The following is a 23,414-nucleotide window of genomic DNA, read 5'->3' as shown; positions in this document are numbered from 1 at the left end:
GCTGGTTCATCTGCTGGCAGGATGGATGGATAGATGGTTGGCTTGTTGTGCTTCCACAGCCATTTAGCCACCATACGCACCACAGACCGAGCGTGGAGAGTGTGTGTGTGTACCCCGAGTGTGTCGTGTCGTTAACGTTCAAGTAGTTGTTTTGTCGATGGACCAGCATTGAGAGCTGCTATTTTCATTCTGCTCCTCAAAAATTCACAGACCGTAATATGTGTATTAATTGCAAGGTTTTTTCATTTGATAAAGAAGAAGTGGCACTTCCACCGCTGCTACTGTTGCTGCTCCGAATAATAAAATTGTTTTGGAAAATTAACACAATAACGACAACGAATATTGAAATAGGCAAATCAAGTGTCAACGGACCTCAATTATTGTCAGTGTTATCCTTATTATTATTTTTAGTGTTATTGGTGTGATAATTTAATTAACAAAAAAATTAGAAAGAAAAATTAAATAAAAAAGGAAAGCAGAGCAAACAAATTACTCCCTAATTCCCAATTATGGAATACACCTCCCTGAAGAATTTCGTGCTAACGGAAAATCTCAAAGATTCCGCCAAGACATCATTCTATCATCATTCTCATCATCATCACCATCCACATCATAGCAATGTTATCGGTCGCGATATCCTCTCCAGTTACGATTTCGTTATGGATCATTTTAAAAATTGCCACGGTCATGCCGCGAATACCGCCGCCGCCGCTGCTGCTGCCGCTGCAGCCATTAGTATACCGCCCGTGATATATGAAAATCAAGATGAATCGGATATTTATTTCAATTATAATCCAGCGACATTGAATTCCACCTCGTCGTCGCCGCCTTCACCGCCGTCATCATCTTCCGCCGCCGCCATTGTTAACAGTATAAATAATCAATTTTCAGGTAATTCAAATTTATTTTTATTGCTTTACCCAAACACCCGACCCATCCACAGAAGGAATACAAAGGGAATATAAAGGATAGCAAAGGATGCTTTGGAAGCCATTTGGGGAGGGTTGGGAATGTTGATCACTTAATTGCTGGCCATGGGACATGAAATATTGCTTACACCAAAGATTGGCTAATAAACTGCAGGGGTTGAATTTTTGCAAGTGGGAGGATGTTCCGATGCAGAAGATGGAGGATATAAGAAAAAATGTAAAATTGGTTTGGGCTTCCAATAATTTAGTATCAAAGCTGATAGGACTCACAGGATCTTCTTGAAATCATAAATAGAAATTTGTTGACTATATCAGGACTTGAAGAAACCTTAAAAAAATATGAAGATAAATATCTTAAAAAAGATTTCCAGACGCGTCGGTCTCTTGTGCAGTTCTTCCAATTTGAATGACCATCAGCTGGTTCGTTTTTATAGGCCTTTTGAGCTTGGGCATCTTCAACCATTGTCACAACATAACCTAGCCAATGTAGTAGCTGCAGCTCGATACGTCTGACTATGTCGATTTCATGGTTCATTCAACGGCGATATTCCCCGTCGTCGCAGATTGGCCCATAGATCTTCCGGAGAATTTTTCTCTCAAATTCTCCAAGAGCTGCCTCATCTGCTTTCGGATAATTTTTCACTCATCCATTCTCACAACATGGCCTAGCCAATGTAGCCGCTGTAGCTCGGTACGTCTGACTATGTCAATGTCCGAGAATAGATGGTACAGCTAAAATGGTTCATTCAACGGCGACATTCACCGTCGACACAGATTGTTCCATAGATCTTCCTCAGACATTTTCTCTCAAATACTCCAAGAGCTGACTCATCTGCTTGCGGAGAAATTTTCTTTCATCCATTGTCACAACATGACCTAACCAACGTAGTCGCTGTAGCTCGAAACGTCTGACTATGTCGATGTCCGAGAATACATGGTACACAACACATCGACGTCGATATTTACCATCGACGCATATAGGCCCATAGATCTGTTTGTGCGAGTACCCTAGCTTCAGATCCATACAACAGCACGGGTAGTATCAGTATCTTGTAGACTGTGAGTTTAGTCTGGCGAGAGGTGGTATTGGAATTTCTTACTCACCATAGTAGCATCTGTTGGGCAAAACTATTCTTCTCCGGATTTCAAAGCTGATGTTGTTAGTTTTGCATATGGCGGTACCGAGGTATATAAAGTCATTCACTACCTCGAAGCTGTAGTTTTCAAGTTCCACAGCTTGGTCTTCTTGCCATTTACTGCCAGCCCAACGAGTCCTTCTCAATTAGTTTCAAACGTGACTTACCGCTTGCAATGTTCTGCCCACTACGATGTCATCGGCGAGCAACATATGATGTTTGGTGTACAAATTGCCATTTCTGTTCACATTTGCCTCTCGTATGACCTTTTCAAGCAGGATGTTAAGAAGATCACACGACAAACTGTCACCTTGTCTGAATCCTCGTTCAGTACTAAAGTTCTTCGAGAGGTGCTTTCCGACTTTAATTGCTGACTTTGTGGCAATTAACGTTATCCTGCATAGTCGTATTCATTTTGCAGAAATGCCGAACGCAGACATGGCTTCAAACACCTCTGAACGAATGCCGATTTGTTTTTCGTGGGCCTTTTCCAGGATTTGGCGCAGAGTGAAAATCTTGTGGATTTGCCAGGCCTGAAGCCGCATTGGTATGGTATTGGTATTCTCGATTTTACGATTATGTTGGATAGGTCATATTGTGACAATTGAGGATGGTCCAGCTCAAAAGGCATATAAAAGCGAGCCAACTGATTGTTCTCGCAAAACAGGGTAGGCCACGAATTCGATGAAAAAGTCCTGTGAAAGACAATATTTTGAAACCTGGTCTTTCAAATGGGAAGAGCAGCACACAAGACCGACTCACCAGGAAAATTTTTTTTAAACTCGGCTTATGAAACAAATGATCGGTCTCCGATATCACTGTGATATGCCAACATTATTCCGGGTACAACTAATTCTCATCGATTCTCTTAGTTTTTTATACTTAGATTTCGCTGTAACATGTAGATGTTCTTAGGTTGCCAGCGAAAAGTCTTCATTCGGAATTTCGTGAAATATCCATCAATGATTCTTGTCTTATAATTTGTAATCACATTCCCATTAATAACCGTTTTGTCGTTTATAACGACAGTAAACGGACCCTCCAAATTGGTCGCATTATGCGATAGTTGTTATAAACGATATGATATGAACCTTGAATTCTGTCCTTATAACCGAAAGAGGCGCCCAAGGTAGAGTAAGTATTATAGCATTTTTTTAGTTAATTGGCTGGAGAATTTTGGCAGAAAAATGTCGTTATTTTATGTGTCAATTTCAAAGTGGGGTGTAAAGTAATTGCTACATGAATATGGACTACTAAGGTGGCGCCCAACACAGGCATTCGATTATAAACTCTGCCCTTTAAAAATGATATCAACAAAAATATATTGATAACTAAGCTAACATTGTCTGATCTAAATAGCTGATCAAGTGGACCTTTATCACCGACTTCGATGTCTTAAAGCAGCTGATCTCAAAAAAGATCTATTGGTGGATCAGGTAATCAGCAAAACGTCTTCATATTTCATCTCGTATAATTTGTAATCACATTCCATTTAATATGCCGTTTGTAATAGGGTTCGACAGACCTATCATTAATGTGAAAATGCTGGTAGTATCTATTAGCCGTTGTGCTTTATATGTCTATATCAAAGTGGCGCCCAAAGTGGGGTAATGATTATTGCATTTTATATAATGTATTGGCTGGATACTTTTGGTAGAACAATGTTGTTATTTCATGTGTCTATTTCAAAGTAACGTGTAAAGTAATTAATATTGTTATATAAATATGGACTACTTAAGTGGCGCCCAATAAAGGGCTGCGATTATAAACTCTGCCTTTTAAAAATGGTATCAACAAAAACATAGTTTGTGGACCTTTAGTCATCGACTTTGATGTCTAATATCAGCTGATCTGATTTATCTAATATATGAATCCTTTGTGTAGATTCCTGCCATGCTTTATTTCTATACTGTAATTTTGTTATGCTTAATTTTTGTCTTTTTTTAAGATGGCGCCCAACGCGGAGTGATATTGTTAGATAATAGCATACAACATATCGCAGATGCTTCTAATAAGTTTAGTCTTTGTGTTGATTCCTCTAATGTTTCATGTCTATTCTGTCATTTTGTTATGCTTTTTTTATTTGGCGCCCAATGTATGTTTAAGTGGCGCCCAACGTGGGGTAAATTTATTTCACATAAACATAAAATATATCGCGGATGCTTCTAATAAGCGTAGTCTTTGTGTGGTGGTTCCTCCAATTTTTCATTTCTATTCAATTTCAAGTGGCGCCCAATGTATGTCTGATGATTTTTTAGATTTTTTATATTTTAGATTTTTATATATTGTGTCCCTGCTTGTTATTATAGGTGGCATAAGACATTAGACAATTATTAATAAAAACTATTAAACAAATATTTCCAATAATTGAAACAATATTAATGTGATCCTTCAACCATCAATGAATGCAGTTCCACGTTGGGCGCCATCAGTAGAATCTGTAATAACCAAGGACAATAGTAATGAAAAAAATTAAAACCCTTAACAAATTGCCATAAAATTTCTGTATGTTTGTATTGAAAATCAACGTCCCACGTTGGGCGCCATTTAGAAAATAGGGACAAAAGATTTTTTTGCAACACGCATTAAGGCGTGGATTTGTTAAACTATTTTTCCAAGGCACATTAAGGCCTTAAAGCGTGAATTTTGTAAAGAATTTTTCTAACACATTAAGGCCTTAAGGCGTGGATTTTTAAAGAATTTTTCCAACACATATTAAGCATTAAGGCGTGGATTTTTAAAGAATTTTTCCAACACACATTAAGGCCTTAAGGCGTTAATTTTTTAACGAATTTTTCCAAGGCACAGAAATTAGGATTTTTTTCTTATTGAGGTCTTAAGGCGTGGATTTTTTAAAGAAATTTTCAAAGGCTTTTGGAGGTCTTAAGGCGTGGATTTTTTAAAGAAATTTCCAAAGGCTTTTGGAGATCTTAAGGCGTGGATTTTTTAAAGAAATTTTCAAAGGCTTTTGGAGGTCTTAAGGCGTGGATTTTTTAAAGAAGAAATTTTCAAAGGCTTTTGGAGGTCTTAAGGCGTGGATTTTTTAAAGAAATTTTCAAAGGCTTTTAGAGGTCTTAAGGCGTGGATTTGTTAAAGAAATTTTCAAAGGCTTTTGGAGGTCTTAAGGTGTGGATTTTTTAAAGAAATTTTCAAAGGCTTTTGGAGGTCTTATGGTGTGGATTTTTTAAAGAAATTTTCAAAGGCTTTTGGAGGTCTTAAGGCGTGGTTTTTTTAAAGAAATTTTCAAAGGCTTTTGGAGGTCTTAAGGCGTGGATTTTTTAAAGAAATTTTCAAAGGCTTTTGGAGGTCTTTTTTATTTAAAATTCTCCTTATTCAAAAACTTTTCAACTAGACCTCGTACAATTATTAGAAATCTATCTATGAATAAGTGTGTGTGTGTTTGCAAGTTTATAATTGTTTGTGTGCATTGGTCCTGGATTTTTTAAAGAAATTTTCCAAGGCATATCGAGGTCTTAAGGCGTGGATTTTTTAAAGAAATTTTCCAAGGCATATCGAGGTCTTAAGGCGTGGATTTTTTAAAGAAATTTTCCCAAGGCATATCGAGGTCTTAAGGCGTGGATTTTTTAAAGAAATTTTCCAAGGCATATCGAGGTCTTAAGGCGTGGATTTTTAAAGAAATTTTCCAAGGCATATCGAGGTCTTAAGGCGTGGATTTTTAAAGAAATTTTCAAAGGCTTTTCGAGGTCTTAAGGTGTGGATTTTTTAAAGAAATTTTCAAAGGCTTTTCGAGGTCTTAAGGTGTGGATTTTTTTAAGAAATTTTCAAAGGCTTTTGGAGGTCTTAAGGCGTGGATTTTTTTAAGAACATTTCAAAGGCTTTTGGAGGTCTTAAGGCGTGGATTTTTTAAAGAAAATTTCCAAGGCGTATTGAGATATTTTTTATTTAAAATTCCCCTTATTCAAAAACTTTTCAACTAGACCTCGTACAAATTATTAGAAATCTATCTACGAATAAGTGTGTGTGTGTGTGTTTGCGAGTTTATAATTGTTTGTGTGCATTGGTCCTGTAGTTGGATTAATCAACGAATAAACCAAACAATCGACCGACCGCCCGTCCAACCCCTCTAATTTTCTGCCTGTTTCTTGATTGCATGACACAGGCGGTGGCGGCTCGGGCGGCTTCGGCTCAGCCAGTAATTGTAATGCAAACAAAAACAACAAACAAAGCAACAACACAAAAAGGGAAAATGGCAAATAAAAACAATTTAATGAATCGTGTTAGCCACTGTGTGGTATGATGGTGGATGGGTGGGTGCTAGTGGTGCTGATAGAGATGTCAGGATGTTGTACGGACAGACGGATGGATGAATAGATAGATGGTGGTATTGGTATTGATAATCTGCTTCTTTTCCTTGTTGTTGTTGATTATGTTTATTTGGTAATGTCCTTTGCTATGTTTATTATCATTTCTCACAACATAATAATAATAGAACGACATCCTCATCTTGTTATGGAAATCGTGTTGTAAGGGAAAAGTTAATTTCAATTTTGTTGAGAGAGAGAGGGGGAGAATGGAGACAGAAACCAGCAGCCCTTTACCACCCACCACCCCCTCACCCAACCAGCAGCTCTTGAATTGAAGTGTTAAAATTAAGTGTAACTAAAACACCATTAAATAAGCATACAAAAGAATTACATGGTGTAAAACCGCCCACCCATTGAATGTTGGGCGCCATCCCTCTCTTGCCAGACAACATAATTTATGAATTATGAACAGTTTTTGTTCATTAACAAAAAAAAAAAAAAGAAGGAACATAAAAAATGAAATCTGTTAACTTCCAAGCAATTATACTCCACCCGCAGCTAAGGGGGAATGGGAAGAAGATGAACTACGACAGACATATATCCGTCGGATTGTCTGATAGCTGCGTCAAAAGTCATGTTCTAAAAATAATCGCAACAAAACGACGACCAACACCACCACCAAAGGACCATAAAAACAAATAAATAAGTTTTACACACACATAAACAAGTAGTACATATGTATGTATGTGTGTGGGAGTTTCGTTAATGTTTATCCTTCTTCCTTCTGTCCTTTATAGCATACCTTAACCAATAGTTCCGTATTATAAATTAATGAATACTATTATGAAAATTGTTTGCTGTTCGAAAAATTTACCAAATAAATGTCCATGTTTTAGTGGGGGCAGGGGGGCCAGGGTGACAGCATTACATTTTTGATTACAGATTTAATCTGCGGATTTATTTTTAATCATCTCTCTTCTCTTTTCTTTATCTCCCTTTGTCTTTTAGATTTAAAAGCCGATGCCTATCAAAGTGATCGACAAAAACAGCGGCGGATGCGTACCACATTTAGTTCAGCCCAAATCAAAGAGCTGGAGAAAATATTTCAAGAGACACACTATCCCGACATCTATACCCGTGAAGAAATTGCAACGAAAATTGATTTGACCGAGGCTAGGGTGCAGGTAAGTCAAAGGCCACAAATACCAGGCACTTTTAAACCCTAAAGGCGTGAAAAATTTGAATAATTTTTCCAAGGCATATCCAGGTCTTAAGGCGTGGATTTTTTTAAAGAATTTTTCCAAGGCATATCGAGGTCTTAAGGTGAGGATTTTTTAAAGAAATTTTTCCCATGGCATATCGAGGTCTTAAGGCGTATTAAGGCCTCAAGGCGTGGATTTTTTTAAAGAATTTTTTCAAGGCATATCGAGGTCTTAAGGCGTGGATTTTTTACAGAAATTTTCAAAGTCTGATTAAGGTCTTAAGGCGTGGATTTTTTTAAAGAAATTTTCAAAGTATGATTGAGGTCTTAAGGCGTGGATTTTTTAAAGAACATTTTCAAAGTCTGATTGAGGTCTTAAGGCGTGGATTTTTTAAAGAACATTTTCAAAGTCTGATTGAGGTCTTAAGGCGTGGATTTTTTAAAGAACATTTTCAAAGTCTGATTGAGGTCTTAAGGCGTGGATTTTTTAAAGAAATTTTCCCAAGGCTTATTGAGGTCTTAAGGCGTGGATTTTTAAAGAAATTTTTCAAAGTCTGATTGAGGTCTTAAGGCGTGGATTTTTTAAAGAAATTTTCAAAGTCTGATTGAGGTCTTAAGGCGTGGATTTTTTAAAGAAAATTTTCAAGGCATATCGAAATCTTAAGGCGTGGATTTTTTAAAGAAATTTTCAAATTCAGATTGAGGTCTTAAGGCGTGGATTTTTTAAAGAAAATTTCAAATTCAGATTGAGGTCTTAAGGCGTGGATTTTTTAAAGAAAATTTCAAATTCAGATTGAGGTCTTAAGGCGTGGATTTTTTAAAGAAAATTTCAAATTCAGATTGAGGTCTTAAGGCGTGGATTTTTTAAAGAAATTTTCAAAGTCTGATTGAGGTCTTAAGGCGTGGATTTTTTAAAGAAAATTTCAAAGGCTTATTGAGGTCTTAAGGCGTGGATTTTTTAAAGAAATTTTCAAAGTCTGATTGAGGTCTTAAGGCGTGAATTTAAAAAAAATCAAAGGAATATTAAAGTCTTCAATTTTTTATTACAATTTATATATTGGGAAAATGTTGGGCGCCACTTAAAAGGATGTGTCTATTGACTTCGCAATAATGTTTGTCTTTTCCAGGCGTGGATTTTTTTCGAATTATAAATTTTCAAAACTATAAAGATTTGGGCGCCATTTTTATTATATTGATTTTATTATTTAAATAAAAAAATCAAATTTCTTCAATTTCCTAATTGCAATATTTAATATTCTAATAAAAAGTTACAAAAAAAATCTCCTGCATCGGCTTAAGAAATTTGTCATTTCCATAATAATTCCGATCTCTCTCCCTCTCTCTCTCTGATGTTTATGCCTATTTAAATTGACTTTGTTTACAAATTGTCTACCTTTCGTCAATAAATGTAAATCCATACCCCGGTTTCAAATTAATTAAATATGCTAATAAATAAAATCACACGCACAGACACACACACAAACAAACATTTTGCCAAATGTTCGGATTATTATTCGTCAAAAAGGGAGCAAATGTTCAAATGCCATGTTAAAACCGCTTGTTTGATGTTTCAATTCCGAAAAAACAACAAAATCAAAAGGAATAAATGATTACTTTGCACATCAGTATATCAAAGATATTTATATTATATATATATATATATATATATACATATATATATACACGTATGTTCAGACACACAAAACATATATTTGTGTGTGAATGTACTGTATGTAAATATTTTATGGGGAGGTGGGAAACATTTTTTGTGCATATATATATTTGACATTTGAAAATGTTTTTCGGTAAATGACATTTATTTTTTTTTTATTATTAAAAAATAGTTAGGAAATATTTTTTTTTTGATTTTTTTACGTATACAAAGGTCTATCAGTTTTACATAGAAACCACGATCGGGTAAAATATAAGGTCAATTTGGATATAATGCATCATTTTTATTGGCCTGCCTTCCGACTAGCGAGTATTAATAGCAAAACATCTACTTATGCGATGCTAGAGCTTACGTTCTGAATCCTATATTTAACCCACAAGAGCGTATAGATGGCGCCCAACAAAAAATATTAAAAAAATCATCAAATCGGAAGACGAACTCAGAAACTTGTGGCATTATATCCTACCTTCTTATTTCTATCTCTGGAGTACCAAAGCCTACAGATGGCGCCCAATAGAAAATATATGTATTACACTAGACGTATATAGGCGTAATGGATATAATTGCAATGGCGCCCAACATCATTGTTGTGGTGAATTGCATAAACTCATATGTAAAACTCTTCACTATAAACCCGTTCCCGTACAATCAAGTAAAATATCATGTCAAATTGAGCGAACCTTCTTAATTCTATATTTAGCCCACCACAGCGTAAAAATGGCGCCCAACAGAAAAGTGTAGAAAATGTCAAATGGAAAGCCGTACCCAGACCTACCGTACCTAAATCCTTACTCTAGACCACCAAAAAATATATATAAAATATAACGAATTGAAAGGTTAGGGTACCTAGACACATAAGGGACGAAACGTCCTACCTTCTAAATCCTAACTCTAGACCAACAGAGGCCACAGATGGCGCCCAACAAAAAATATATATAAAATATACGACGAATTAACACACCTAAATGACGCACAAATTTTTTGTTTAATTATATATCTGGAGCACCACAGCCTACAGATGGCGCCCAACAAAAATATATATAATATATGACGAATTGAACAGTTAGGGTACGCAGACACCTAGGAGGCGCAACATCCTACCTTCTAAATCCTAACACTAGACCAACAGAGGCCACAGATGGCGCCCAACAAAAAAATATATAAAATATACGACGAATCGAAAAGGGTATCCACACACCTAAATGACGCAACGTTCTACCTAATTTTTTTAATTCTATCTCCAGACCACCACAGCCTACAGATGACGCCCAACAGAAAAATTTAGAAAATTCCGAATTAAAAGCCGAATCCTATATTTAGCCCACCATAGCGTAAATATGGCGCCCAACAGAAAAGTGTAGAAAATTCCGAATTAAAAGTCGTACCCAGACACCTAGGAGGCGCAACGTTTTACCTTCTAAATCCTAACTCTCGACCATCAGAGGCCACAGATAGCGCCCAACAACAGTATAACCAGACACCTAAGTGAAGCAACGTTCTACCTTCTAAACTCTACCTCTAGACCAAAAAGTCCAAAAAATATGTATTTAAGTGGCGCAACGTCCTGCCTCTTTAATCCTATATCTAGACCACCAGAGCCCAAAGATGTCGCCCAACTAATAAAATATAAAATACGACGATTTGAAAAGGGTACCCAGACACCTATGTGGTGCAACGTCCTACCTTCTAAATCCTTTCTCTGGAGCACTACAGCCTACAGATGGCGCCCAACCAAAAAAAATACGACGAATTAAAAAATGTACACAGACACCTAAGTGACGCAGCGTCCTATCAAATTATTTTTAATACTCTAAACCACCACAAAAAAAATACGACGAATTAGAAAAATGTACCCACTCCTAAGTGCCGCAACGTCCTACCAATTGTTTTTAATACTCTAAATCACCAGATCCCACATTTGGCGCCCAACAGAAAAATATAGAAAATGCCGAACATAAAGACGGCATAACGACACCTAAGGGCACAACGTCCTACCTCCTAAATCCTATCACTGGAGCACCAGAGCCAACAGATGGTGCCTGCCTACAAAAAAATATATAAAATACGACGCATTGAAAGGGGTACACAGACACCTAAGTGGAGCAACGTCCTCTTTAATCCTAACTCTGGAGCACCAAAGCCCACTGAAAAAATACGACAAATCGAAAAAGGGTACATAGACTCCTTGGGAGCGCAACGTCCTACCTTAGACCAACAAGACATACAGATGACGCCCAACAAAAAATATTTCAAATACGTCGAAAAAGCGCACTCAGACTGCTAAGTAAAGCAACGTCCTGTCTCTTTAATATTATTTCTAGACCACCAGAGCCCACAAATGGCGCCCAACAAAAAAATATATAAAATATGACGATGGCGCCCAACAAAAACAAATATATAAAATACGACAAATTGAAAGGGGTACCAAGACACCTACTTCTAGACCACCAAAGCCCACAGATGGCGCCCAACAGAAAGAAAATATTATTTTACCAGCTGCTAATGATGCTGTGACGTACATAATTACTGTGGCGCCCAACATAATTTCTAGGTTACCATTGCGATTTTAATTGTCACTAAAGATACTGAAACGTCCAGCATACTTGAGAATCCAGCATACTGAGAATAAATAATTAGAGTACTTCTAAACCGTCAAAACCCACAGATGGCGCCCAACAGAAAGAAATATTATTTTGGCAGATAAAATAAACGCCTTGGCGGATATAATTACTGTGGCGCCCAACATAATTTCTGGGATTGCCATTGGGATCATAATTGTCAGTTGGAAGCATATATAATTGTTATAGGATGCATCCACAGCTTGAGGATAGTGCGACGTCCAGTATACTTGTTCGGTAACTGAGAATAAATAATTAGAGTACTTCTAAACCTACAAAGCCCACAGATGGCGTACAACCGAAAGAAATATTATTTTACCAGCTGGTAATGAATGACTTGGCGGATATAATTACTTTGGCGCCCAACATCATTTCTGAGTTTTCATTGGGATTAGAATTTTCTACTGGAAGCTTATATAATTGTTATAGGATGCATTCACGGCTTGAGGATAGTGAGACGACGTCCATTATACTTGTTCGGTAACTGAAAATAAATAATTCGTCCGCCAATACAATTGGCGGATATAATTACTGTGGCGCCCAACATAATTTCTGGGATTATAATTGTCTACTGAAAGCATATATTATAGTTATACACAGCTTGAGGATAGTGACACGTTCAGTATACTGGTTCGGTAACTGCGAATAAATAATACCGTGATGAATATTGGCGGTCCGGAATAAGACAGGATCCACATACTCCGCCGTTGCGTATATAATTACAATGGCGCCCAACAGAAAACTCATTTAAGAAATTCCTAATTGAAAGGCATAACAAGGCACATACATGGTTTAATGTTCTATCTACTTAATCCTATATCGAGACAATCAAAACGTGAAGATGGCGCCACAGAGATTGAGGGTAGTGGTATGCGAATGCGAATAAATAAGTAGAAAGAGTATTTAAGGAAATCAACGTGGCGAATATTGGCGGCCCTGAATTAGTCGACTCCAAGTACTCCACCGTAGCGTATATAATTACAATGGCGCCCAACACAACAATTTATAAAAATCCCTAATTGAAAGGTGTACCAAGACACTTAAGCGGCTTACTGTCCTACCCACGTAAACCTATATCGACGAGACCACCAAAGTGTAAAGATGGCGCCCAACAGAAAAACTTATAAAAATTCCTAATTGAAAAAGCGTACCAAGACCCTTAAGTGGCCTAATGCCCTATCTTCTTAATCCAATAACTAGACCAACAAAGTGTAAAGATGGCGCCGAACAGAAAAAAATGAGCAAGGAGGGTTTTAGAGGAAACTAGACCACCAGAACCCACATATGGCGCCCAACATAAACACTTAAGTAGCCTAATGTCCTATATACTTAATCCATCAAACCGTGAAAATGGCGCCCAACATGAAAAAATGTTTAAAAATCCTAATTGAAAGGCGTACCAAGACACTTAATGGCCTAATGTCCTATTTTCTAAATCAAATATCCAGACGACCAAATCGTAAAGATTGTGCCCAACGACACAAGTTATAAAATTTCCTAATTGAAAGTCGTACCAAGACATTACAATGGCAAACGGTCCTATCTATTTAACCCTATATCGAGACCAACAAAGCGTTAAAATTCCGCCCAACTTAAAAAGGGAATGTATATAATTTTTCTGGAAGCATAGATGATTGTTAACGGAATCGTTCACATGTTGAGAATAGTGGAACTTCAAGTAAACTTGATGGGTAACAGAAGGAAGGTTTCAGAGGAAATGAACAAGGATCAATGATCCCTTTGAAGCACAATGTGACGGTCCTGTTCGATAACTAAAGAGGAATTCCTACGAATTAGAAAACAACTTCAGATAGTGACGAAGTACGAGAGAGATTATTTGAACTTTAGGGATGTCCTATCCAAAACTCACGTAAACTCCTAGTCGACAGAATTCCCACCTCGCGTGCTTTACCTAGGTGGCGACTCGGGATAACCACAGAATTAGAACAAATCCCATGGCAGTTTTCGGTCTTCTCTTTAGTTCTTAGACGTCATAATTTTAGCACACTCTTATCTCATTTTTTTGACATATATATTTCCTCCTCTTCCTATTTTATTCTGCAAAAAAAAAAAAAATAGTGAAAATCGCCTGCAAATCGAGCAAATCTAATTTCCATCACTTAAATCTATACAAATCTCAAAAAAAAGTACATTAAAGCTTCCGCACACGTGTTGGATCTGATGTCCTGATGCTGGAAAATATACTAAATGAATTAAAAACGCAACAATTACTCACTCATCGTAACTCACAGCAACGCGCCCAGATCTCTAGGGAATTTCCAATGTTTGTTCCGCATTGAGATGAACGGTGGCATTGCTGCTAAATGAAAGAGGAAAATATTATTGCATTCGGTCACTTTGAAGTTTTTCAAGACGGGGAAAACAAAAGTCCTAACATCCTTATGGGGAAATAATGAGAGTGTGTGGAATGGTGTGTGTGAATTTAGATATTGTTCGATTGCGGATGATAAGGTAAATATGAGGGTTGTTTTGAAGTTTCTTGTCTAATGTTTTTTTTCTCATAATTATAGAGCTGTCATTTTGTAAAAGATTTGAAACTTATTTGAAATGCTGTCAGTTTTTCGGGGAGATCAATAAAAACAACAGACAGTATTTCAAAGTTAGAGATGGGTGGGTATAATTTTCACTTTAGAGAGAGAGAGAGAAACTATTTTAGTTTGAAAAAAAATGTCCTCGGAACCCATAAGCCTTGTATTTGCTTGATAGTTTATATAGAAGTTACTGGGGAAAATAAAAAAAAATCTTTTGAAAAGTTAAAATTTCTTGTTCCAAAAACTACAAACGCCTTTCCCGGAATCCCTTTGAATTTAGGCACCCCTAAGTAAGATTTCCAGGCGCGTCGGTCTTGTGCGTAGCTCTTGTAATTTGAAAGACCTAGTTCCGAGATGTTGTCTTTCACTTGATCTTTCCATCGGATTTGTGGCCTTCCCCTTCTTCGTGAACCATCAGTTGACTCGCTTTTATATACCTTTTGAGTGGGGGAATCCTCATCCATTCTCACAACATGACCTAGCCAACGTAGTTGCTTCGGCTCGATACGTCTGACTATGTCGATGTCCGAAAATAGATGGTACACTACTCATGGTTCATTCGACGGCAATATGCACCGTCGACACAGATCGGTCCGTAGATCTTCCCCATCTTCTAAAACACTCCAAAAGCGGCATCGTCTGCTTGCGCATGAACCCATGCTTCAGATCCATACAACATCACGGGTAGTATCAGCGTCTTGTAGAGTGAGAGTTTGGTCTGGCGAGAGGTGGAATTATTTTGTGAATTGCTTACTCAGACTCAGATCATTTACATCGTTCCTCAAATCTGTAGTTTTCAAGTTCCACAGTTCATCTGAGTCTACTGGACGTCTTGCGCATTGATACCATCAGCTTCTTCTTGCCATTTACTGCCAGTTCCACTTTGGCAGACTCCTTCTCAATTTGTTCAAAGGTCGATGTCGTCGGCATAGGCGAGTAACATATGCTGTTTGGTGTACAGGGTACCAATTCTGTTCACATTTGCAGGATGTTAAAAGGGTCACACGACAAACTGTCACCTTATCTGATTCCTCGTTCGATATTGGAATGCTCGGAGAGGTCCTTTCCGACGTTAACTGCTGACCTTGTGCCAGTTAAAGTTATCCTACATAGCCTTATTAATTTTGAAGGAATTCCGAACGCCCACATGGCTTTAAAAACCTCTGAGCGGATTGGACTGTTGAATGGGGCTTTATAGTCGACGAATAGGTGGAATATACCGATGTGTTTTTCCATGATTTGGCCTATAGTGGATTTCCCAGATCTGAAGCCGCATTGATACGATCCAATAAAATCATTGACCATTGGCTTCAGTCGTTCCCACGCTGGATAGCACTTTATTTGCGATGGGAAGGAGACTAATTCCTATATAGTTGGTACATATCGTCTTGTGAACTGGGCACAGGGCCATTGACCATGCATTCCTCTAGCCAAATTGTAATAATCAGCCTCTGACCACCGGTCTTTAATTCTTCAGCACCTGCTACTTTATTATTCTTCCACCGATTAATTGATATTCTGACCTCCGCTTGGTTAGGTGGTATACAATCGATACCGTTACTATTTAATTGTATAGCACTTTATATACGATGGGAAGTAGACTAATTCCTCTATAGTTGGTACATATCGTCTTGTCTCCTTTTTTCTTCACTGGACACCGGATGCTGAGGTTCCAATTATTAGGCATGCATTCCTCTAGCCGAATTGTACTAATCAGCATTAATTGCCGATTAATTGCTATTCTGACCTCATCTTGGTTAGGTGGTATACAATCTATGCCGTGACTATTTGATACCAGAAACTTTGCAAAATGGCCCTTTAAGATCCTCAATATGCTGTCTGTATCTCACCAGGTTTCCTTCTTCATCTCTACAAGAGAATGTGCCCGCATCAAAGCAGTCGGTTTGTTGTTTTACTCGATGGAAAATTTTCCGATTTCAGTTTTGACGAGTTCATGATGCAATAATAATGTGATGTATAAAAACAAAACCGTTTGTTTTTGTCACGATCATCTGTCAAATTTTTGCTTATAATATTTCACATGGCTGGCAACACTGCACATCGAATTCAAGTAGAAATTACCAACTTTGACTGTTACTCGAGGCATCAGCTGGGCTAAATGGACTACCTATTCATTGTAGCATGGACGTGTTTGAAATTGATATGAAGTATGTCAATCAGCTGATATCTGTTTAGACTGTGTTTACACGTCCAAAATAATCAATATTTAAATAGCTTTTACCCGATTATAAATTTTATAATTTTGGTATATTCTCGTCTAACATGCGTTTAGTGTATGCTTTCCAATTCACGACTCTATTTGTAAATTGAGGAACTAATATTAAAATTATTAAAAGTTATTAGTCAGCTGATATTTATTTACGTATTCATGGATGGATTCACACTCTTATAGTACGTTTACATTGTACCGGTGGGTTTCAATTGTCAATTCCATTGTATACATGCCAAATAAAACCTCATAGAATAGGTTAACCCGGTAAAAAGTTCTAATGTAAATGCCGTTTTAGTAGTCTAACCGCTCGAAAGGTATATTTACACCCAGCAGTTTTGGCGAACTCATTTGTTTGACATATATACAAAGAAAATGACAACTTAGACGACAATAAAATGTCAATTTCTCATAAAACACGTTCAGTGTAAATACGCCCTTAATCACTTTAACTCGATTATCCATCTTATTAATTTTTGATATTCTCTTTTTTTAGGTATTAAATCACTACTACTACATTTTTTATTATAATTAATTTCATATATTCTCTTCCTTTCCTTTCAGGTTTGGTTCCAAAATCGTCGTGCCAAATTTCGAAAACAAGAAAGACATTCAATACATATCAATCGTACAACGTCTTCGTATTGAGATTATCATTATTATTATATACCCATCCTTCACAACTCCAGTCCCCCCAAAAAAAAAACTTATACATATACATACACTATACGATTACTTAATAAATATAAGTTTACGATTTTACTGTATTTTAGAAATTTAAGTGAAAAAAGAAAAACGAATAAAAAATACATTCATTTACAATGTATTAATAAATGTAATAATAATTCATTTTATATTTATGTCTTTTATTAATAATTTTCTGAAGGTAAGTAATTATTTAGAAATTATACACAATTTGTTCACAATAGAATGTAATTTGACAGCACGAGTGAAATCATCTGATCTTACTATTGAGGCCATGATTACATCCATTAAGCAATAATAAGGGTGATGTAAATCGTATAGTCAGCTGCGCTAAATGGAGTACCTATTTATTTTGACATGTTTACATTCAAGGGAATGATGCATGATGCAATAATAAGGTGATGTATACCAACAAAAACCTTTGTTTTTGTCTCGATTATCTGTCAAAATTGTCCATATAATATTTCAAATGGTTGGCAACACTGCACATCGAATTCAAGTAGAAATTACCCACTTTGACAGTTAATCAAGACATCAGCTGCACTAAATGGACTACCTATTCATTGTGCCATGGGAATGATGCTAATGTTGCACCTCGAATTCAAACAGAAACTATGCACTTTGACAGACTGCTGTTTTCTGACGTATTATACAATTAAAAACTAAAATATAAAATTAAAGATATTCATATAAAGATATTCATAAGATAAAATTTATAATCTATTTATCATAAGATTGTTTGCAAATATTTCTTATAGGTTTACATGTACAATTATATATCCAATCGATTTTTGTAATACTGAAATATACCCTAACTTTCCTTTGATCAGCTGTTTTTTATACCCTCCACCATTGTATGGAGGGGATATTAATTTTGTCATTCCGTTTGTAACTCATCGAAATATTCATTTCCGACCCTATAAAGTATATATATATATATATATATATGTTGTAATCACGCTATCTTCTGAAGGAATTGAGATAGGATGCTGAAATTTTGCATAGGGTTGTCTTTTGTCTGCAGGCAGGTCAAGTTCGAAGATAGGATATTTCGGTCCACGTTTAGGCATAGCTCCTATATAACGGTACCCCTAATAATTCGGTATTTTGCGGTTCTTGAGCGTGTTTATCATCCGAATTCGCTACAATTTGGTACATTGGGTTCCTATTGGGTACTAAATGTCTCCGCAAAAAATTATGAATATAGGTCCACTTTTTCTGGTAGCCCCCATATAACGGTATCTCCTAATTTTCAGTATTTTGGGGGTTTTGATCATATTTTTCTACCGAATTGGTTGTAATTTAGTATTTTGAGTTCTTAATAGGTACCAAATCTCTTCACAAAAAATTATGAATATAGGTTCATTTTTGTTTTGGATATCCCCCATATAAGGGTACCCCCAATTTTCGGTATTTTGGGTTTCTTGAGCGCGTTTTTCTACCGGATGCGTTGGAATTTGGTATTTTGTAGTCGTATATGTTAAAAAATCTCCCTACCAAAAATTATTAATATTCGCCGCCTTTTTTGGGGTAGTCCCCACATAATCCCCTTTTTATATTAAAATAGTTATCTGATTTGTTCCGCGTTGAGTATACACCCTAATTTGCCATAAGGCTGAGGGTATAATTATTCATTAAAACTTTCGGAAAGTTGTATCATGGTTTACATAATCGGTTTGTAGAAATGTCGGAATGAGTCCACTTTCTGGTATTTTCCCTATATTACCATTTCAAGTACCTGTCAGTATATCTATAGTGGAGGGTATCCAAAGTTCGGCCCGGCCGAACTTAATGCCTTTTCACTTGTTTTTTATCAAGCCAATTGTCAACAATTTGGACTTTGTTTGTTGTGCTAGTCTCCCTGGATTACATTATAAATAGGCATTGTCTTTGATCATATAAATGACAATCAGCTGATGTTTGTTTGTATACAAGAAAAATATAGTAATTGGAGTGCACTTTGAAATGGACAGGAAATACTCTGCATTTATGATATAAACGTTATACTTTTGTATCATTTAAATCGCAATCAAATTATGTTTTATCATTATGTCAATATTCGGTGTAAATACGCCCCAATACTGCTCTGTCAACGACAACAATCGAAGTCAATGGCAGCTAGTTGTCAGAAACCGTTCTCCTTAACCCTATTATTTATTAACACAAATAGGGATACTTAGTCATATGCAAAAGTCGACTTTTAAGCGGTGTACACACTACCACTTTTGAATGGCACTCTTGCCAAACTTTTGCTTACTTGATAGTGTGGCCTGTCATGTTTGTCATTCATCAGGTAACCACAAAAATATTCAAGGTTGTTGGACAGTCAGTAATCGATAAAAAAAAACAGCTGTCACTCAAAAGTGCTAGTGTATACACAGCTTTAGACTTTTCATTTTTGCCTTTGACTAAAAAGCCGACTTTTTGATCTATGTTGAAAATCGAGTAAAATTTGATTTTTTTTATGTGAATTTTTGCCAATGGATAAAAAAAAAGTTCTGTAATGTGTATTCTTTTAGCAATTTGGGGGTTGTGATAAAAACCCAAGTATTTATGAAGAAAATCGAAAGTTGACTTTGTGATTTTCTCAAAGATCAAAAGTCGACTTTGACTTTTCATAACAATATATCGATTAATCGAGTAGTCGAAAGTCGATCTACATAACCCTATTATTTATTAAACAAAGATACATAAAAAACAAATGGATTGATATTTTCGTGTTAAAACCCCGTAACTATAAACAAAATACAATTCACAACAAACAAACACAAAAAACGTTAAATTCAAAACAATTATTGTTGTAAATTTCTGTTGTTGTTGCTGTTTATTTTTCTCAACCAAAAATTGTATTCGTAAGGTAAAGAGAAGAGAGATGTGTTCCAGTTTTATTTTAGAGTAGTTCATTCGTTGTTACTGCTGGTGGCTGGCTGGCTGCCTGCTGCTGCATGATTGTTGTTTTTGTTGTACAAACCAAAAAAAAAAAAGAACAGAAAGAAATAAGCGACATATGTGTATGGTGGAAAAAGTGATGCAAAATAATAAGTAAATCTTTCGTCTTTGTTGTATGTAGCATTGTGTGTGTGTCATTATTGTGTGGCGTAAATATCAATTTATATGGAGAAAGTAATCATAGAATTTGACATTGTAAAAATAAACAATACGCGATGACAAGTGGTAGTGGTCATTGGGCCGCAATGTGTAATTATGGCAAATAGTTCAGATTGTTGTTGTATATTGGGCCAAAACCCCAGAATAAATATCATTCATTGTTGTCATTGAGTGCGAGTGGCAACGGCGGCAGCAGCAGAGGCGGCCGTAGTACTTTGTTTCGTGGTTACGCTCATTCATGATTACAACGTCGACTGCGGCCTAGTAGTGGCGCAGCTGAGGCGGCCACAGCAGCAGCAGCGAACAACAATTTATCATTTTACATCGATTTTTTTTTTCGTTGGAACCACGAAAAAAATTGGGGAATATGTGATTGGAATATTAATCAAAAATTAATTAACAGGACTGTTCGTGCATACCTCTCACTCACACGCTCTCTCTCAATGTTTTTTGTCTTCTGTCTCTCCATCTCTTGCAGTTAGTAAATATTAATGCGAGATGTTTTCGAATGGTCTTCCTTGCAATTTACCGTTTCCCAGTTGTTTGGGCATATCAAAAGATAGTGGAAATGATGAACTACTGCCCTCCAATACTGGTAATCGAGAACCGGTAATTTTGAATGTATACGATATGGTAAGCGAATTTTTGAAATAAATATTAAAAAAGAAAATATTGACCAGTTTTTTTTTTCTTTACAGTATTGGATAAACGAGTACACAACATCAATAGGTTTGGGTGTTTTTCATTCGGGTGTTGAAGTTTTTGGCACCGAATTCGCCTATGGCGGTCATCCATTTTCATTTACCGGCGTATTTGAAATAACGCCCAGAGATCACGATGAACTCGGCGATCAATTTCAATTTAGACAAAGTATACAAATAGGATGTACAGATTTTACGTATCAGGAAGTTCGTCGTATTGTGGAGGTTAGTCGAAATTTATTTTTAATGGAAGAATTTAATTTAAAAATTGTTTTTTTTTTTAGGAATTGGGCAATCAATTTCGTGGTGACCGTTATCATTTAATGAATAATAATTGCAATCATTTTTCCAGTGCACTTACTCAGGTATGTGGAAGAAAACATATGGAAAAATTGGTTATCAAGGGTCTTTGAAGAGACCAAAGTTTTTTTAAAGACCATATGGTCTATATAGAGGCCAAAGCCCATATCGTCTATATAGAAAGCAAAGGTCTTTACAAAGACCATTTGGTCTATATAGAGACCAAAAGTCTTTATAAAGTCCATATGGTCTATATAGAGACCAAGGGTCTTTATAAAGACCATATGGCCTATATAGAGACCAACGGTCTTTATAATGACCATATGGCCTATATAGAGACCAAAGGTCTTTATACAGTACCATTTGGTCTGTGTGGTGACCAGATCTCTTTACACAGACCATTTGGTCTACATAGGCCCCAAAGGTCTTTATAAAGACCATATAGTCTATATAGAGACTAAAGGTCTTTATAAAGACCATATATAGAGACCAAAGTCTTTATAAAGACCATATGGTCTATATAGAGACCAAAGGTCTTTATAAAGACCATATGGTCTATATAGAGACCAAAGGTCTTTATAAAGACCATATGGTCTATATAGAGACCAAAGGTCTTTATAAAGACCATATGGTCTATATAGAGACTAAAGGTCTTTATAAACACCAATTGGTCTGCATAGAGACCAAAGGTCTTTATAAAGACCATATGGTCTATATAGAGACCAAAAGATTTCATAAAGACCATATGGTCTACATAGAGACCAAAGGTGTTTATAAACACCATATGGTCTATATAGAGACCAAAGGTCTTTATAAAGCCCCCATTGGTATATATAGAGACCAAAGGTCTTTATAAAAACAAATTGGTATGTATAGAGACCAAAGGTCTTTATAATAACCATATGGTATATATAGAGACCAAATATCTCTATTGGTCTATATTGAGGCCACAGATATTTTATAATGACTATAATTAATCTGTGACATCTTTACAAACTATTCTCCCAAAAAGTTGTATTTTTATTTAATTGTTTCCATATTTCTCCTCATAGATCCTTTGCGGCCAAGAAATTCCCAGTTGGGTAAATCGTTTAGCCCATTTCAGTTCATGTGTACCTTTCTTACAAAGATGCTTGCCAAAGTAGGTGTTACTATATGAATTTGCCCCCCACAATTTATAGTATAAATATCATTCCTTCTATATTTCAGGGAATGGTTAACTCCCAATGCCTTACAACAGAGCATAACTGCTATTCAGGAACGTGATGATTCCGAAAATAGCCCCCTTTGAGAAATGGCCTGTCAGGGCCATACAACAACATCGTAATCGTAACAATGCACCAATTTGTACTATATACATACTTACAAAAAAATCAACAACAACAAAAAACATACACACAAAACATATTACAACCATACATATATTTCATAAAACAAAAACATTTTAATTTTTTATTATTATTATAATTATTATATATTATTATAAATATTTTTTCATTTTGTCTTTGTCTTATTTACAAAAAAAATCAAACAAAATAAATTAAAAATATAAAAATTACAAAAAACGAAATCGCGAGATAACAAGCAACAAAACAAACTCATACAATTTTAGTGAAAAAAAAATAATTATTATAATTACAACAAACAACAAATTTGAAATGATTAAAATGAAAACTAATTATATATATAAATAATTAATAAACGAAAAACGATATAATGATAATAGAATATATTCTAATATTTAAGAAAGTTAATAGAAAACATTTTGTTTTATTTCTTTGGGGGTATTTTTTGTATTTGGTCTTTTAATTGAGGGGAGTATTTTTTATAAAAATCCGCTTTTCAACTTAACCTGGAGTAGACCATATAATGAAGTTTTTGGAATCACTCATGGCCCTTTGGGCTAGGTTCTCATTTATGAAATTGACTTGAATATTAGGTTCACATCCGGTATATTCTGCCCCTGCAAGGCAAGTGTTGGGCACAACTTGAAGTCG

The 23,414-nt window shown here is 36.0% G+C and overlaps 3 protein-coding genes across 6 annotated transcripts in view; all 3 read left to right on the top strand.

Annotated features, from left to right (window-relative positions):
• The window catches only part of LOC133327298 (calpain-A), a 153,702-nt gene that overhangs the window by 44,790 nt on the left and 85,498 nt on the right, over positions 1 to 23,414 (top strand). The window lies entirely within an intron of this gene.
• Positions 510 to 17,251, top strand: LOC133327280 (paired mesoderm homeobox protein 2B). Its single transcript, XM_061535835.1, has 3 exons — positions 510 to 891; positions 7,339 to 7,514; positions 17,168 to 17,251. The coding sequence occupies exons 1-3, from the start codon at positions 510 to 512 to the stop codon at positions 17,249 to 17,251; spliced, it is 642 nt and encodes a 213-aa protein (XP_061391819.1).
• On the top strand, positions 20,891 to 22,842 carry LOC133327256 (deubiquitinase DESI2). The gene is made up of 5 exons (XM_061535813.1): positions 20,891 to 21,049; positions 21,115 to 21,342; positions 21,402 to 21,482; positions 22,470 to 22,558; positions 22,627 to 22,842. The coding sequence occupies exons 1-5, from the start codon at positions 20,915 to 20,917 to the stop codon at positions 22,706 to 22,708; spliced, it is 615 nt and encodes a 204-aa protein (XP_061391797.1). The 5' UTR covers positions 20,891 to 20,914; the 3' UTR covers positions 22,709 to 22,842.

The sequence above is a fragment of the Musca vetustissima genome, unplaced genomic scaffold, assembly GCF_032173495.1.
Source record: "Musca vetustissima isolate MV318-11 ecotype Yass unplaced genomic scaffold, APGP_CSIRO_Mvet_v1 utg28967, whole genome shotgun sequence".
In the NCBI taxonomy this organism is placed as follows: domain Eukaryota; kingdom Metazoa; phylum Arthropoda; class Insecta; order Diptera; family Muscidae; genus Musca; species Musca vetustissima.
This window is presented reverse-complemented; position numbering and strand designations above follow the sequence as displayed.

What these genes read in the sequence shown, in the direction of transcription:
- LOC133327280 (XM_061535835.1), top strand. Translation starts at nt 510, where the DNA reads ATGGAATACACCTCCCTGAAGAATTTCGTGCTAACGGAAAATCTCAAA. An exon ending in TATAAATAATCAATTTTCAG is followed by an intron (nt 892 to 7,338) that starts GTAATTCAAATT and finishes TTTGTCTTTTAG; the next exon opens with ATTTAAAAGCCGATGCCTAT. An exon ending in TGACCGAGGCTAGGGTGCAG is followed by an intron (nt 7,515 to 17,167) that starts GTAAGTCAAAGG and finishes CTTTCCTTTCAG; the next exon opens with GTTTGGTTCCAAAATCGTCG.
- LOC133327256 (XM_061535813.1), top strand. Translation starts at nt 20,915, where the DNA reads ATGTTTTCGAATGGTCTTCCTTGCAATTTACCGTTTCCCAGTTGTTTG. An exon ending in AAGTTCGTCGTATTGTGGAG is followed by an intron (nt 21,343 to 21,401) that starts GTTAGTCGAAAT and finishes TTTTTTTTTTAG; the next exon opens with GAATTGGGCAATCAATTTCG. An exon ending in TTACAAAGATGCTTGCCAAA is followed by an intron (nt 22,559 to 22,626) that starts GTAGGTGTTACT and finishes TCTATATTTCAG; the next exon opens with GGAATGGTTAACTCCCAATG.